Here is a 14,530-nt window from a genome sequence, read left to right on the forward strand (position 1 = left end):
ATGTCTGGGAATCCTGCGAGTGCCTTTAAGACTTCTCCATGAGCATTCTACAAGTATACCAATTTTCCTTTGTTGTGCACGGAGAGACCCCTGACAGCCACTGTGACAGAGATGGGGCTGGGGGGACAAAGCCAGGTGGACAATAAAGGGAAGGTGAAGGGACAAGTGGAAACTAAGCAAGAGGAAGTCAAAGATTGGTTTGAGAAAAAGAATAAAGTGGAGTTCAACATAAACACACTTCAAATACCTAACAGTCCCTTCTTACACACCATCAATAAGATGCAAGAACACATATGGAACTGATTTCCTTCAGTGGCCCTACCAGGAGCGCCTACATCAAACCTTACTTTAACCAAAATTGTGGTACAGCTTCAAGAACATTGTATAAACCCTTCTATTCTGACTAAACTGATCCAAATAGAGATATAATAACATTAGCTTTTCTCTTTTCCTTAAAAAGTAAAAATTACAAAGTGAATGTAATAAACTATAAAAAAAAATGCACATTTGAATTCTAAACACTAAGGGTATACAAATTTAGACAGCTAAGATATTTCTGTAAACCAATTGATTTGAATAATCAACATGTTAAAGACCAAATTTTCCAAGTAATAGAACACTTACATTTGATGGATTTCTTGAACAAAGGAAATAAAAAAATGACAAAGCAGACAGGCAAACATAATTCATCGGTGCACTATATAATTTTAAACTTCCACCCCCAAATAGCTATTTGAAATTCATTTTGTATCACAAGCACTTCTTCTGAATATTATTTAGGGCAAAATAGCCAACTTGATAAAGTGCCAACAAATCGCATCAAAAATGTAGAATGTTAACTAGATAAAAGTGTCAAGAAGAAATATTATTATTACCATATCGACTCCAAAAAGTAAAACTTCTGCACAGGTTCAAAAGTTCAAAGCAACCATATTTGTTTTCAAACAACAGCTTTTAACTAGTAGAAATTAAACTTAACAAAGCTACCTGGTCAGGATTCTTGTAGCTCAGAAGCAGATTTGAGGCCTTGATATCTCCGTGTACATACTCATGCTCGTGAATATATTCCAGAATATCCAGCTATGAAAGCATCATATAGAATAAATTAATGCAGTACCTAACACCAGCCAGCAGAGGACCGAGCTTCAACGCAACTCGCCTTCGCTGGATTAAAACAAGAGGAATGTAGCTCACATACAATTCTCAAGCTTAGCTGCAAGACAGTTTTCCGAGAAAACCTTCTGGCATTTGCTTCATATATTTTCTGAAGGTCACTCCCAAAGCGATCCATTATCATAAACCTGTAACTAAAGACAAACAAGAAAAGTCAATGAAACAAAACAGAACTTGGGTAACCTACTTTGCAGGGACTACTCTCACAGTCATTTTTTTCAAGTCCATGTTTAGTAAGAAAGCAGAAGGAAAAAGGAAGAAAGAAGAAAGGAGGAAAGAAAGACAAACATTTGAAACCATTTTTCCCAACTAGAAATCTCAGAGTTGGGAATACTTCCCTGTCCTGCCTGAGGGCCTTCTCCTGGTGGCAGCCAGGTAGTTTCCAGAGACACCCATAAATATAAGGTATTTAGCCCACAGACTGACTCCAGCTGATTCATTCACAGGAAAGATAAGACAATATGAGTAAGACCAGTATCACGGATTTTCTTCCCACCGAAGTCAATTCATGTTTCTGGATATTAGCTTGTTGTCTGTGACCGTTTTTCTCTATTTTGGGGGCACATTTTAGCAGTATTAACATTTTATTAAAATCAAGATACCAAAGATGCTATAATAATAGCTGAATTCAATGAAATTGTTTAAATGGTATAAAAGGGCTGTATGTTAAATACTCAAAGGACAAGAGTTAGGGGAGAACAAATATCCTGGGGAAATGTGCAGATTTTTGATTTTGCCACAAACCCACTAGGTCACCTTGGCTGACTCACATCACTTCTTTGAGCCCTGATTCCCCCGGGTGTCAAATGAGAGCGTGGGGCCTCATGTCTACAGAGGTCTTTTCTGGCACTTGAATTCTAACCCTCAACAACCGTGACACTTCTGTGTGTGCCCAAACAGCAACACCTCAGTCCAGTAACACAGTTCACCTTATGCTGCTCTAAGGATGACTTTTATCTTTACCAAGTTTTCCAGATTCTGATTTGCCTGGTTAAATCACTCTGAAAAATCGTAAAAACCAATACTACACTCACAATGTATCTTCCAATGAGGATAAGATTAATGATGACCATCAAAACCACACCTATCACTCACTGAAGCCTTGGTCTACTTCACATGTACTAGTGCATGTCAACCTCACATCACCCTCATGAGGTAGAGGCTCCTATTCACCCCCATTTTACAGCAGAATAAAACTGATGATTGGTAATTTGCCTTCCAGGAAGTGATGGCGTCATTCTTTTTCACATATCCAAATAAATAAACGTCAGTGGTACACAAAAATCCCACTTATTTTTATCTGTGAAGCCTACAACAAATACCATAAGACAAGTTCAACAGGGAAGGAAAGCTAACATTAAAAGACAACATGACAAAAAATCAGAATTCTATTCATTTTTGAAGTGGAAGGGAATGAGAGATCCTCTTATCTAAACATCTTTTAATAAATAAATTAATGTGTATACACATAGAATGCTTTGTCCAAAGTCATACAATTAGAGCAAAATGCATTCATTCGTGCAAGATTTTCCAGTACACCACGATCTCTATCATCATAAAGAAGGAACAATAATTCTGACTTCCTGATTTCATTTGCACAACTTGATTTTGGAGGGAGGACAAAAGGACACACATACACATTTGTTTTTATGATAAGTGATGTAATTAGTATAATATAATACAGGGGTAACGAAAATACAACCTCTGCTAACAGTCTAAAAGAGGGCTAAAACACAATTGCTTAATTCATCACGAGATCTATTAAAACATCACACTGAGTACATCTTTGTTTTTATTCATAGACCACTCCACCACTACTGTAAATAATCCCCTAATCGTCTGTTTCAAATTATACACATCAACTGATTTTCCCATCATTTGTGCCATTTTATCTAAGTCCCCAGGAAAGTAGACATTGATGGCTTTCCCTTGGAGGAATTACCTAGAAATAACTTTCATTTTACTATTCAGTGGGAGAAGCATTCTTACAAAAGAAGGTGGTGAAGATTTCCATGCTTCCACACCGCTCTCCTCTCCTCACCCCAGTCTCCATTACCAGCCTCAGGCCCCTTCTCCCTTCCAAATGCACACCCTGTTCCTGGTGAAAGAGTGATGCTGGGCGCCACACAACAGGCCAAAATCCTACCCTGGCCCTGCATTCATATTACTCTCCCACCTGAGATGCTATCCTGCTCTCCAATGGTTTTCTAAATCAGTAGTTCTGAACATTTAAGGGATTAAAATCCCCTTGAAAGTAAAAGTTAACACAATATTTTACATATATTCTAATAGCTTTTGTTTCATCCTCCTTATTAAGTGGGTAGCTGTTACTCAATTTCACAGACAAGGAAATCAAGGCAAAAGGAGTAACTTACTTAGTCACATACATTTTAAGGAGCAAAACACAGGTTTGAAACCCAACAATATGGCTCTAGAACCCTTGCTCTATTCATAATTACTCCTTGCTCTATACTATTTCTCCAAAATTTCCATGAGAACTATAGAGAATCATCCCAGCAAAATCTTATATAACAAAACGCCATTATTTCAGGAAGTTCACACACTTGCTGAGGGATACACAGATCCCACGATAAGAACTTCCAAGTAAAAGACAGCACTGGCTGCCTACCTGACAACTACCTCTCCTCTCCATCCTTTTCAGCAAAGCACCAACCGGGTTCAGGCATTCTGTCCTCTTCCACGTGGCCACGTGCTCCGCCATGCCAATCACTGTGATCGCTCGGCCTTTGCCAGTGACTAGTTTAAGGATGAGCACTGATACAACCCCAACCAAGAAAACACGAGAGGAAGGGAGGTTCCCTTGCAGGAAAATGAAACACACAACAAGCAATACCTTCTACTGCTGTGGGCTGCTGTGTTTGCATGTGATGCCTAGAAATAGGGCAGCTAGCCACCTTGGGACCACATAACAGAGAATTAATACAGCACAAAGCCAAGAAGAGGGCAAAAGGGCGTGATAAAGGAAGCAAGGTCCGTGATGATCACTCCAGAGAGCTGAGTCATTTTTCCTTTACCTGCAGCTGAAAGCACCCAATACACCCCCAAGAGCCAGACTAAATCTACTCTTCATATAGCTACCAGCCTTATTCCAAGAAGTTCCAGTCATTCATTCAAGTATTTTTAAAACATCAATCATTTTAAAGTATGGGAGGTTTTCTCCAACTCAGCTGTGCCAACTATGTTCTCTCTCCAATCTCGGAACTCCTAAAACATGAACAATTTGGAGTTACACAATTTAGCAGCACTTAGTGGTTTTAATTGTTTCATATATGTTTGTTTCTTCTCATCAGCTAGACTGAAACGTCATAAAGAGGGGGACGATGCTATGGGTAGATCATATATATATAATATGAAACACCAAATTGAAGCCTGAAGGGCTCCCTTTCACATCAACGATATGGAGCATGCTTCCTTCCTTATTTGTAAGGGAAATAAATGCAAGGTGCATTTGCTTTGTTCCTACTCATCCGCTGGGTTCCAGTCAGTTGCTAGTGCTTTTGCACAAGTCCTCCAGACTCTAAATAATGACTTGTTCATCTCTGTCAAGTGCATGCCATGTAGCCCAGATGAAGGCCCAGCAGTACTGCAGGTACTCAGTCAACAGTAAATGGTGAATGCTCAACAGGGAGAAGAAAAACAATACATGCATAGTTTTACCTCTTTCCATTTTTATCATGTAGACCAGACCCCCAGTACTTAGGGACACCCAGGTACTTCAGTTTATGGGTACGAATCCACTTCTGAACTACAAGTTAAAAACACATGCTTGTGATTTCACTTTTGTTTTAAATAAATCTTTTTCATTTTTTAAATTGTTAAGAGTAGAATGTACTTATACATGCAATAAGATTTCATCTTTTTTTTCATAAAAAAGGGAACATGTTATAATAACAAATAACAAGTACCTTACAATCAAAGCATTTTTATTAACCCACAAAATTGTGTTACCCTGCTCTAAACACTGTCTTTAAAATGAAAAATCTGAAAGGCATTTTAAAAAAAGAAAATCCAACCACAGTAACTCTAGTGGCAGTTATTAGCTCTAATGATGTAAATGGTTACTTGCTTCTCCAGAAAGACTTAATTTTTACCCAACCTAGAAGCTGTTTACCTCATTTCTAAAGGTTGTCAATCAGGAAATGGAGCTCGAGGGAGAGTGGCTTGAAGAGGTCCTGCTCTCTTCCCAGTAGTCTGTTCTAATTCATCAATTACAAAATCCCCCTCCACCCAGGTTATGCTGTCCAGACTTTAGAAAAATGTCTCAAAAAGACTGGGATGGATATCCTTAAATCCTATGCATGAATTAGGTTACTTCTCAATTTTTAACAATATTTCCTAAATCATACATCCTTTACTAACTTTATTCTATATATTAATATAGGTGAAATCTTATATCAGAATTCTTTCATACACACCTCATCAAAATGAAATTTATTTACGAAGTAGAAAATAAAACTAACAAAGCATCAGAGTATCAGACCCAGTGCTCTAGTCCTGAGTTCACACAAGCAGTGGTCACTTTGAGACTGTACACGTATATATGTATTCCTTACTTTGCTCTGGTTTGGCTGCTCGCTGGTAGAACTTCAGTTCAGTAAAGAGAGGTCCATTGTCACTGGGTTCCTTAAAACATAAGAGGTAATTGGTGCTAGCAGTGCTTAACATTATGGAGTCATTTTCAATGAAACTTCAAAAAGCACTAACATCAGTATTTTTTTCCAATATAATTAATTGTATTACTTAAGTTTGTAACTATGTTTAAGGCATACACTCTTTGGAAATGTTTTAGATATTCTCAGAAGAGTCTGTGAGTCTTACATTTTTCTCAAGGTCCACTTCTGTAAGTGATAAAACACTCAAAATCACATATACGGCTCAGTCTTCACAGAAGTTTAAGAAAAATCTTTAAACTCGTTTTCATCTTTATTAAGCTTTCTCTTAAGCAATGATTGGCAACCATGTGAACTGTCTCAGCAGGGGGCTACCAGAGGTTTCTGAGATCTAATAAAATTCTAACACCTAACTTAACCCATCAGTGTCAAAATCTAACTCTTTTCCCTGTTTCTCAAAGCAGTTGTATCTAGTTGATCAGGACCGGCAGAAACCAATCTTGTCACAGAGGGAATCTTCTGGAACTCCAGAGCAAGCAAGCACTATCCACTTAGCTGCATCCCTTTCTTGCTGACACTGATTCCTGCCTTTTTCAAACTAAGAAGCCCTACAACATCCCACATGATAATTCAAAGTCAAGAGGAAACCAGGGCTCAGTAATAATTGTTTTCCACCAACTTTACTGAACTACGTTCATTTTACATTTTAAGGGGCAGTAACAGGTAAGATGATTTGTGAAGAGGTACACATGCACAAAAAGGTATGGACAAACAAGAAATGTCAGCCTGTTGGGAATTTTGCCTTTGTTAAACAGATATGGAAGGGTAACACAGATCTTACAATTTTGTGGGTTTTTTAAATAGTAAATTGTATCTGAATCAAAAGTGGTTATTAGGTCATGTTTGATCATTTCTGTTTTATCTTGTTTATCGAGAACCTGAGAAAAAAATCTGAAAAGCAGTAAAAACTTCAAACTAGGAAGCTAACATTTCCCAGCTAAATTTTAGGGTTGCTTTTCCTTTAGGAAATATGGGAAGAAAGTTATTTTGGACAAAACATCCGTGTAGCTGGAGTTCCAGGGTCAGCAGAGCATTAGAAAAAATGACAATGAGGCCCACTAGCTTCAGGAATCTCCACTTACAGCACCTATAGGAAGACTAGTCAGCCAATCTGCAAACAGTCAGGCAGTACCTAGTTAAGAATGAGCACTCAACAAACAGGCACCATAAGTAACTAACACGTGGATCAGAACTTGAAAATAAATTTGCCTTGTTCCAGGTAAGTATACTTGTCAGCCCAGCATTAGAACAGAATGGTACACAAGGTCTGGCATCTCACTGCCTCTTAAGAAGTAGAAACTAACCAACATACAAAGTATGAGTCCAAATCCCTAATTTTTAGACTCAGTACCCCAAATTTTGCCACAACCTGTGGCTCCTTGTTGGCATCAACGCTCTCTAGACAGACACCTGTGTGTGGTCAGAGCCCACCGCTAGGCCTCCAGCAGAAGTAGCAGTCTCAGTGTGAGAAATGAAGAAGTAGAAATTCAAGAGATGAAATTTTGGTGAAGTTACTCTCCAAAGGCTAACTTTTAGAATAGCTTATTAATATAATTCAGGTTTGAAAGGGGTTTTCCTAAGACAAATCCTGGCTTATTACCATCAGTATAAAATTCTGATTCATTCCCTTTCAACCTATGTCATATCAACTTTAATTTTCAAGCTTCCCTTTGGGCAATAATTTATTAAACTTATAATAATAAAAATCAACCTATATAAATCAGACTATTATAATGAAAGCCCCACTACAATGAAGGCTCTTTGAGCTCATTTCATACTTTTTCTAATCCAATAAGGTTCCATTATAACAAAATAAAGGAGCTACTTCCTTGGCATTGCACTCTGGCCAAAGCTCGCTATTTCTGTGGAAGAAAATACCTTAACTCATAACTAAAATTTTATTAACATATTTCAAATCTAAAATACTTTGCCAACTCTATAATAGCCAAGATTTAGAAAAGAAATTGGGACTGACATTTTAACTAGAATATCACTAAACGTTTCTTTAAGACTTCTAAGTGTCAAAATGAAGATGACAACAGAAAAAAAATTAAAATGTGATAGATTTCAATGGCACCCTCTAAAAGCAACTGGCTGCCATTTAAAAATGAAGCTGTATAAAGTTTCCCCTTCCTACCAAAAAATTATGATATATGAATTGAAAATTCAGGTCACTTCTCATAAAGTCAGTGAGGAAAATGAAACATCAGTCTGCAAACTTCTTGCCAGGGAACTTTGAAATACAGGCTTTATGATCGTTCATACTGTAAAGTGACCACGATATAAAGAACTGTTAGGATACAAGACCCAAAAGTCCACCCCCCCACCCCCCCACCCCCCCTCCCCGCTCAGTTCTGCTCTGAGCTCACTGACGGGACTGCAGTCGGTCAGCCTGGGGGGAGGTCACTGAAAACTATCAACTGTGTTAACAAGATAACACAAAAGAGTATTTTTTTTCTCCTTGCATAATCCAACTTAGTACCAATTTCCCATTTCCCGCTGCACATCATCTTTCCTGAGGTAAAACACGGTATCTTACAGTTAACTAGAGGCAGAGAATACAAGTTTACCATGTCCGGTGACCCCAGCATCACGACTCCGAGGCTGCTCCCCTAAGTCAGTAAGGATAAGGCCCTAATCTAAACCATGGTCATTTGGTAGGAGGGAGAATATATTTAGTATGCACCGAAACCTCTATCTTAAATCTGTCCTAACTTCATTTCAAGACCAAATATAAGAAACATGTGGGCTAACCATCCAAAGCTCTTTCATAGAGCAGGTAGGTATGCATATGAGCAGCAACCAAATTTTCTGACAAATCTTGCACACTAAGGCGGAAGCCCTACCACAAGCACGGGATACCTGCTGCCTCTACTGAATGAAACGATCCACAAAGGTAAACATGAGCATGCGTGAGTCCACTGAAAATAATTAAAGTGCTTTGTGCACCACACTCTACCAGTGGTTCTCAACCTTGAGGCACAAAAGAATCCCCTGGGGAGCTTTACTAAAAATACCAATAGCCAGGCTCTGCACTCAGAGATTCTGATTATACTGCACAACCCAATAGAGAATCACTTTTTGATTTGATATAGCATTGCACTGTTAAGTCTAATTTCATAAAAAACTTGCCTTCAAAAAAATTTTTTTAAGGATTTACCTATCTGAGAGAAAGAGAGCACACACAGAGGGAGAGACAGAAGTAGACTCCCCGCTGAGCAGGGAGCCAGATGTGGGACTCGATCCCAGGACCCTGGAATCATGACCTGAACCAAAGGCAGACATTTAACTGACTGAGCCACTCAGGTGCCCCAGCCTTCAATTATTTCTTAAATAACATCTGCTGGAGTGATTTTTCTCCAAAAATAAAGTATGTGCTTATTTTAGATTTTGGAAATATTTTGGTATATTTTCTTCACATACGTGGTTATTTCATAAAATTACTTTGATACCACACGTAGTTTTGTATCTTGCTTTTTATTTTTTTGTAATTTTTAAAAAACTTATTTATTCCTGAAAGACTAGAGATAGAGGCAGAGACATAGGCAAAGGGAAAAGCAGGCTCCCTGTGGAGAGAGCCCAATGTGGAACTCAATCCCAGGACCTCAGGATCAGGCCCTGAGCCACAGGCAAGACACTCAACTGGCATACCCATATCTTGCTTTTTTTAGTAATTACTTATGAAATTTCCCCAAATAGTAGTTCCTGTACCTTGAAAATATGATTAATAGCCCCTAATGTTTTAAATGGCAAATGTTCATAAAGTTGATTTTAATACTGGAAGATCTAATACTGATTTTACAGGTTTGTGTTTGATGAACCATCTCCATTTTTAGTATTACAAAGCTCTGAGAGTAAGACTTATAGAATAGTAGTTTTAGTAGACAGAGCTACAGCATGTCACAAGTGAAGGCAAATCATGCTACTTGAAAAGACACAGACCAGAGATGAAAGTGAGTGGTCTCAAGAAATCAAAAGGTGGTGAGAAATTATGGCTACAACTTTTTCAGAAGAATAAAACTAAAAACTGCATAAAGAAAACAGGTTTACAAGAAAGTCCTTATCACTAAAACTTGAAATCCAGCTAAGGAGAGAAACACAAAATTAAAAGCAACTGTAGCCTAGGAAGGATATTCGCATGAGGACGAGGAGGATCTGGGGAAGGAAGAGTAACAGCAGCTACTCGGCACTCCCTGAGAGGGTTGAAAGGGAAAGTCAGTAATTCTGATTTGTTCATGGCGTGCTTCCAGGATCACAGACCAACTATCACATTGAAAATGTTAGTAAGATATTAAATGCAAAAGAGAAATCGACTGAATATTTATCACTGTCCTAATTACAAAGAGAAGGAGTAATACAGGCCAATGGAAATAGAACTAAATTAGGAGACAGGAGAGACGCAGAGCACTAAACTAGGTTTGGTAACAACGGGCTTTAAACTTAGAAATAAAGAGTAATTTACTACCTTATGTTAAGCAGTTAGGAAATGCCTGTTCCTACCCATTTTTTTCATAATTCTGTTAAGTAAAACAGGTAGTACAAATGAAGCTACAGTGACTAACAACTGAAATACTTAGAATGACCCATAATAAAGAAGAGCATCTTAATTCTAAACTAAACCGCAGCTGGAAGAATCTCAGCCATAGAGAAGACAGACATGGTGACCTAGCAGCTCTGCCTGTGAGATGCGGCCCTGGCGCTGTCCATCCAACACGTGGGGAGGGAGGTATAGGTCAGCCAGCTGCAAGGGGGTCTCAGCGAACCACATTTTTGAACCTCAAGATTATGAGAAGTCATAAGTGGACTTGCTCTCCTCTCACAATGGAAACTTTTTAAAGACCTGAAGACTAGTCTTACCCGTAGATTTTAATTGTTGTATCAAAGACGAACAACTCAATTTAATATTAAGAACTTTCCTTCCTCTGATAGAGCAGCAAACTGAGGTTTCTTTTTTTAATTTCAAGAGGAAAATTAGTCCACAAAGAGAGAAAAATCCAAAACGAAAAGGGCTTAAAGAAAAGCAAAATGGCAGGACACGCCCATCAAGGCGTCAACTTTACTTCCATTTACAGGCCTGATGGAGTAACTTGGGCCCCAGTTAGCCCCCCATGCTGTAAACAAATATAAAAACTGGACAAAACAGATGGAATTACTCCTTTCAGACATTAGATAGAACAGGAAGCACAGACTGTGACCTCTAAAAAATGGGAAACAAACCAGGAAGCCTGGTGGCTCAATGGATTAAGCGTCTGACTTTTGGTTTCAGCTCAGGTCCTGATCTCAGGTTCCTGGGATCGAGCCCCACATCAGGATCTAAGCTAAGCAGAGAGCCTGTTTGAGTTTCTCTCCCTCTCCTTCTGCCCCTACCTCCTGCTTGCACTAAGTAAATACACAAATAAAATTTAAAAGAGGGGGAGGAGGGGGACAAACACAATGAGCCCCAGGCCAGCCCTGGCTTTCCTTACAGAGGCACCTGGAGTAAAAAGGAGATGAATCAGGGTTCTAAGGGATAAGGAGACCACACACCAACAACCCTAATGCCAAAACCAAACAATGCGATTAGACATTTTTAAAATTTAGAGATATTAGAAAAAAGATTACAGACTGCTATCCCTCATGAACAAATATGGAAAAATCCTTAACAAAATAATGGCAAATCAATTCCAGCATTATGTAAAAAGCATAATACATCATAACTAAGTGTAGGGTATGTTAAGAATAAAAGTTTTACTCTCAAATTACCAATCAATATCACCGCCACATTAACAGAATAAAGGAGAAAATCCTATGATCCATCTCAAAAGATGCAGAAAAAGCATTTGGAAAACAAACAGGCAAACTACAAGCTGGGAGAAAATTTTTACAACTCACACATGTGGAATGGGACTTGCATTCAGAACAATGCTCTTACTACTCAATTATAAAAAGCAAAACCACTTAGTTATTTCAAACAAACAAAAACTGAGGAGGCACTTCACATTCATATATGAATGGTCAATAAGCACAATTACCTGGAAAAACTAATCAAAATCAGGCATCAGGTAAAACTATGAGACACTGCTACACACCCAACACCACAGCTGCAAAACCAATCTGACAACTGCACATATTAAAGAGGATGTGGAGCAACCAGAACTCTCACACATCACCAATGGATGTGCATAATGGCATAACCACTTTGGAAATCTGTCTGGTACTTTCTTATAAATTTGAATATACACCCTCCCTATAAACCAGCAATTTTCCTTCCAGGTATTTATCCAAGAAAAATAAAAACCTTGTACAAAAATTTTTGTAGACACTTTATTCATAATAGCCAAAAACTGTCTATCAATAAGAAATGGAAAAAAACTGTATAATATCTGAGCAGTAAGACTGAACGAGTAATCAATATACCAACAATATGAATGAGCCCATTAAACATTTTGCTAAGCGTAAGTCAGAAAGAAAACAGTATATACTATATACCACTTATATGATATTCTAGACAAGAATAATTAGTCTACAGCACAAAAGAAAATTAAAAAAAAAAGAAAACCTCAGATAAGTGGTTACCTCAAAGGGTACAGGAAGTAGGGGTCTGACCAGAAAAGGATAAAAGAAATCTTTCTGCAGTGACAGAAATGTTACATATTTTGATACAGGTGGGAGCTATACAGGTATATGCACCTGTCAGAAGTATTCAAATTATTTAATACCTATAAATTTCCTCGTAAAAACTATGCCTGAATAAAAAAGTGTTATAAACAATCACTAAAACAATTCAGGTACAAAAGAGTTAATTCACAAGGGATCAAATAAATACATTCCTCATTGAAAAGAAAATAAAGTAAAGCAAACAAAAAAACAAAACTTCAGGATAATTCTGACTTCGGTAATCTTTAGGAAAAAAGGAGAGTTGGAGAACATATGTCAGTACTTTGCCCAAATAACAGACCCTGTTATCTCTTCTATTATTTAACAAAAGCGTGTTCTTCATAAGGAGTAAAGAACTTCGAGGGAGAAGTTACAAATATAACTTTGTAAGCAGAAAGATGTGTAATATATTCTAAACAAAAAATAGTAGTTAAAATGCCTTTTAGTGCACCCAAGGTATAAGCTGAGCTGACTATTCAAAGTATGCTTATATCAGATGGGATGCTGTCAACTTTTACTTGTTACAAACTAATTTCAGCATTAGCAAAAGAAAGTTCAAAGTAAATAAGTAATTTATTAAAATGGATGGAGAAGGGAAGAAAACTGGAAATAAAATGAAAAAACTGACAAAGTAGTTCAGAAGCAAATGCAAGAAAAAATACAATAAAATTTCACTAAAGTATATAGTCTTACAGGATATAAATAAAAAGCATCTCTATTGTAAATATAGCTAAAATAAAAGAATGAGATGAATTTTTTATTCTACATCTGTACAACTCCATGATTCATTTTTCCCCTAAAAACCAAGATCATGGGATCCCTGGGTGGCGCAGCGGTTTGGCGCCTGCCTTTGGCCCAGGGCGTGATCCTGGAGACCCGGGATCGAATCCCACATCAGGCTCCCGGTGCATGGAGCCTGCTTCTCCCTCTGCCTGTGTCTCTGCCTCTCTCTCTCTCTCTATCATAAATAAAAAAAAAAAAACTTTAAAAAAAAAACCAAGATCACTCTAACTCAAAAGGGAAGAAATGGACTTTTTGAACTTAAATTATTTAAAATTATAAAGATATTTTTTGTCTTCTTACATATTAATAAACATTGTTAAAAATGTAGTATCTTATAGTTTAATTCTAGTTATCAAAAAGGATGTCATACAAAATAAACCATACACCCATTCAACAAAAAAAGAAAATCAGCTAAAATATTTTCTTACCACTTTTACAACACAAGGTGCATCGCTGCCCACCGACTTTGAAGAATTCATATCAGCTGTTTGGAAAAAGTGACATATGTAATATCAGAACAAGAAGTAGCATTATTTTAATGAACCTGTTACAAACCTGTTAATATTTAGGTCTGTATATCTATAACTCCTTGATAGGATAAATTTCAGTTCCCAAATATGTGTCTCAGGATATCATTATAGTATATTTCACCAATTTGAAGGCTCTTTTTTTTTTTTTAAGATTTAACAGATCTGAAAATGGAATGCATGTTATAATTGTTGGTATCTTCAATAGGATCATCAATTAAGTATGGAAAACTCTGAGTTAAAGATTTCTTTAATTCAAAAGTACTCATAGCCTTTGATATGCTAATGAAGGTTGTGAATTCCCAAGAGGATAATAACTGATGACATTTCTTAAATTTCACAAACCAGGGGCAAAAAAAAAAAAGAAAGAAAAAAAAAGAGGGTAAGAAAAGAGGGAGCTAAAGTTCCAAAAAGCACTAGTTTTGGGGGGAAAAACTCATCTATATCAACAATTCAGGATTTTTGGCACTAGAACTTTGAACTGCCTCCATAATAATCATAATGTGGCTGTCATTTTATTTCATGCAAATAAAGCACAGGTGCTAGATTAAGGAGTCAGGAATATAAGGCTGCCCATATTCATGAAAAAAATATTTTACCAAGTACCTACTAAATGCCATTTCTAGGAAACTGATTTAGTAATGAACAGAAAGAAATAACTGCTACTCTTATGAAGCTAACATTTCAGTGGTAGGACACAGACAGCAATTAAAACATAAA

At 37.3% G+C, this 14,530-nt stretch overlaps 1 protein-coding gene across 3 annotated transcripts in view; it reads right to left on the reverse strand.

The window, feature by feature from the left end:
- VRK1 (VRK serine/threonine kinase 1) overlaps positions 1-14,530 on the reverse strand; it is a 109,047-nt gene that overhangs the window by 23,615 nt on the left and 70,902 nt on the right. For all 3 annotated transcript variants that reach the window (XM_041759708.1, XM_041759711.1, XM_041759709.1), the window contains exons 3-7: positions 13,712-13,767; positions 5,748-5,817; positions 4,852-4,939; positions 1,199-1,307; positions 988-1,080 (exon numbers count right to left, since the gene is read on the reverse strand). In XM_041759708.1, the coding sequence (XP_041615642.1) occupies positions 988-1,080; positions 1,199-1,307; positions 4,852-4,939; positions 5,748-5,817; positions 13,712-13,767 (416 nt within the window). The remainder of the gene's footprint in view (positions 1-987; positions 1,081-1,198; positions 1,308-4,851; positions 4,940-5,747; positions 5,818-13,711; positions 13,768-14,530) is intronic.

This window comes from Vulpes lagopus, chromosome 6 (assembly GCF_018345385.1).
Source record: "Vulpes lagopus strain Blue_001 chromosome 6, ASM1834538v1, whole genome shotgun sequence".
Classification (NCBI taxonomy): domain Eukaryota; kingdom Metazoa; phylum Chordata; class Mammalia; order Carnivora; family Canidae; genus Vulpes; species Vulpes lagopus.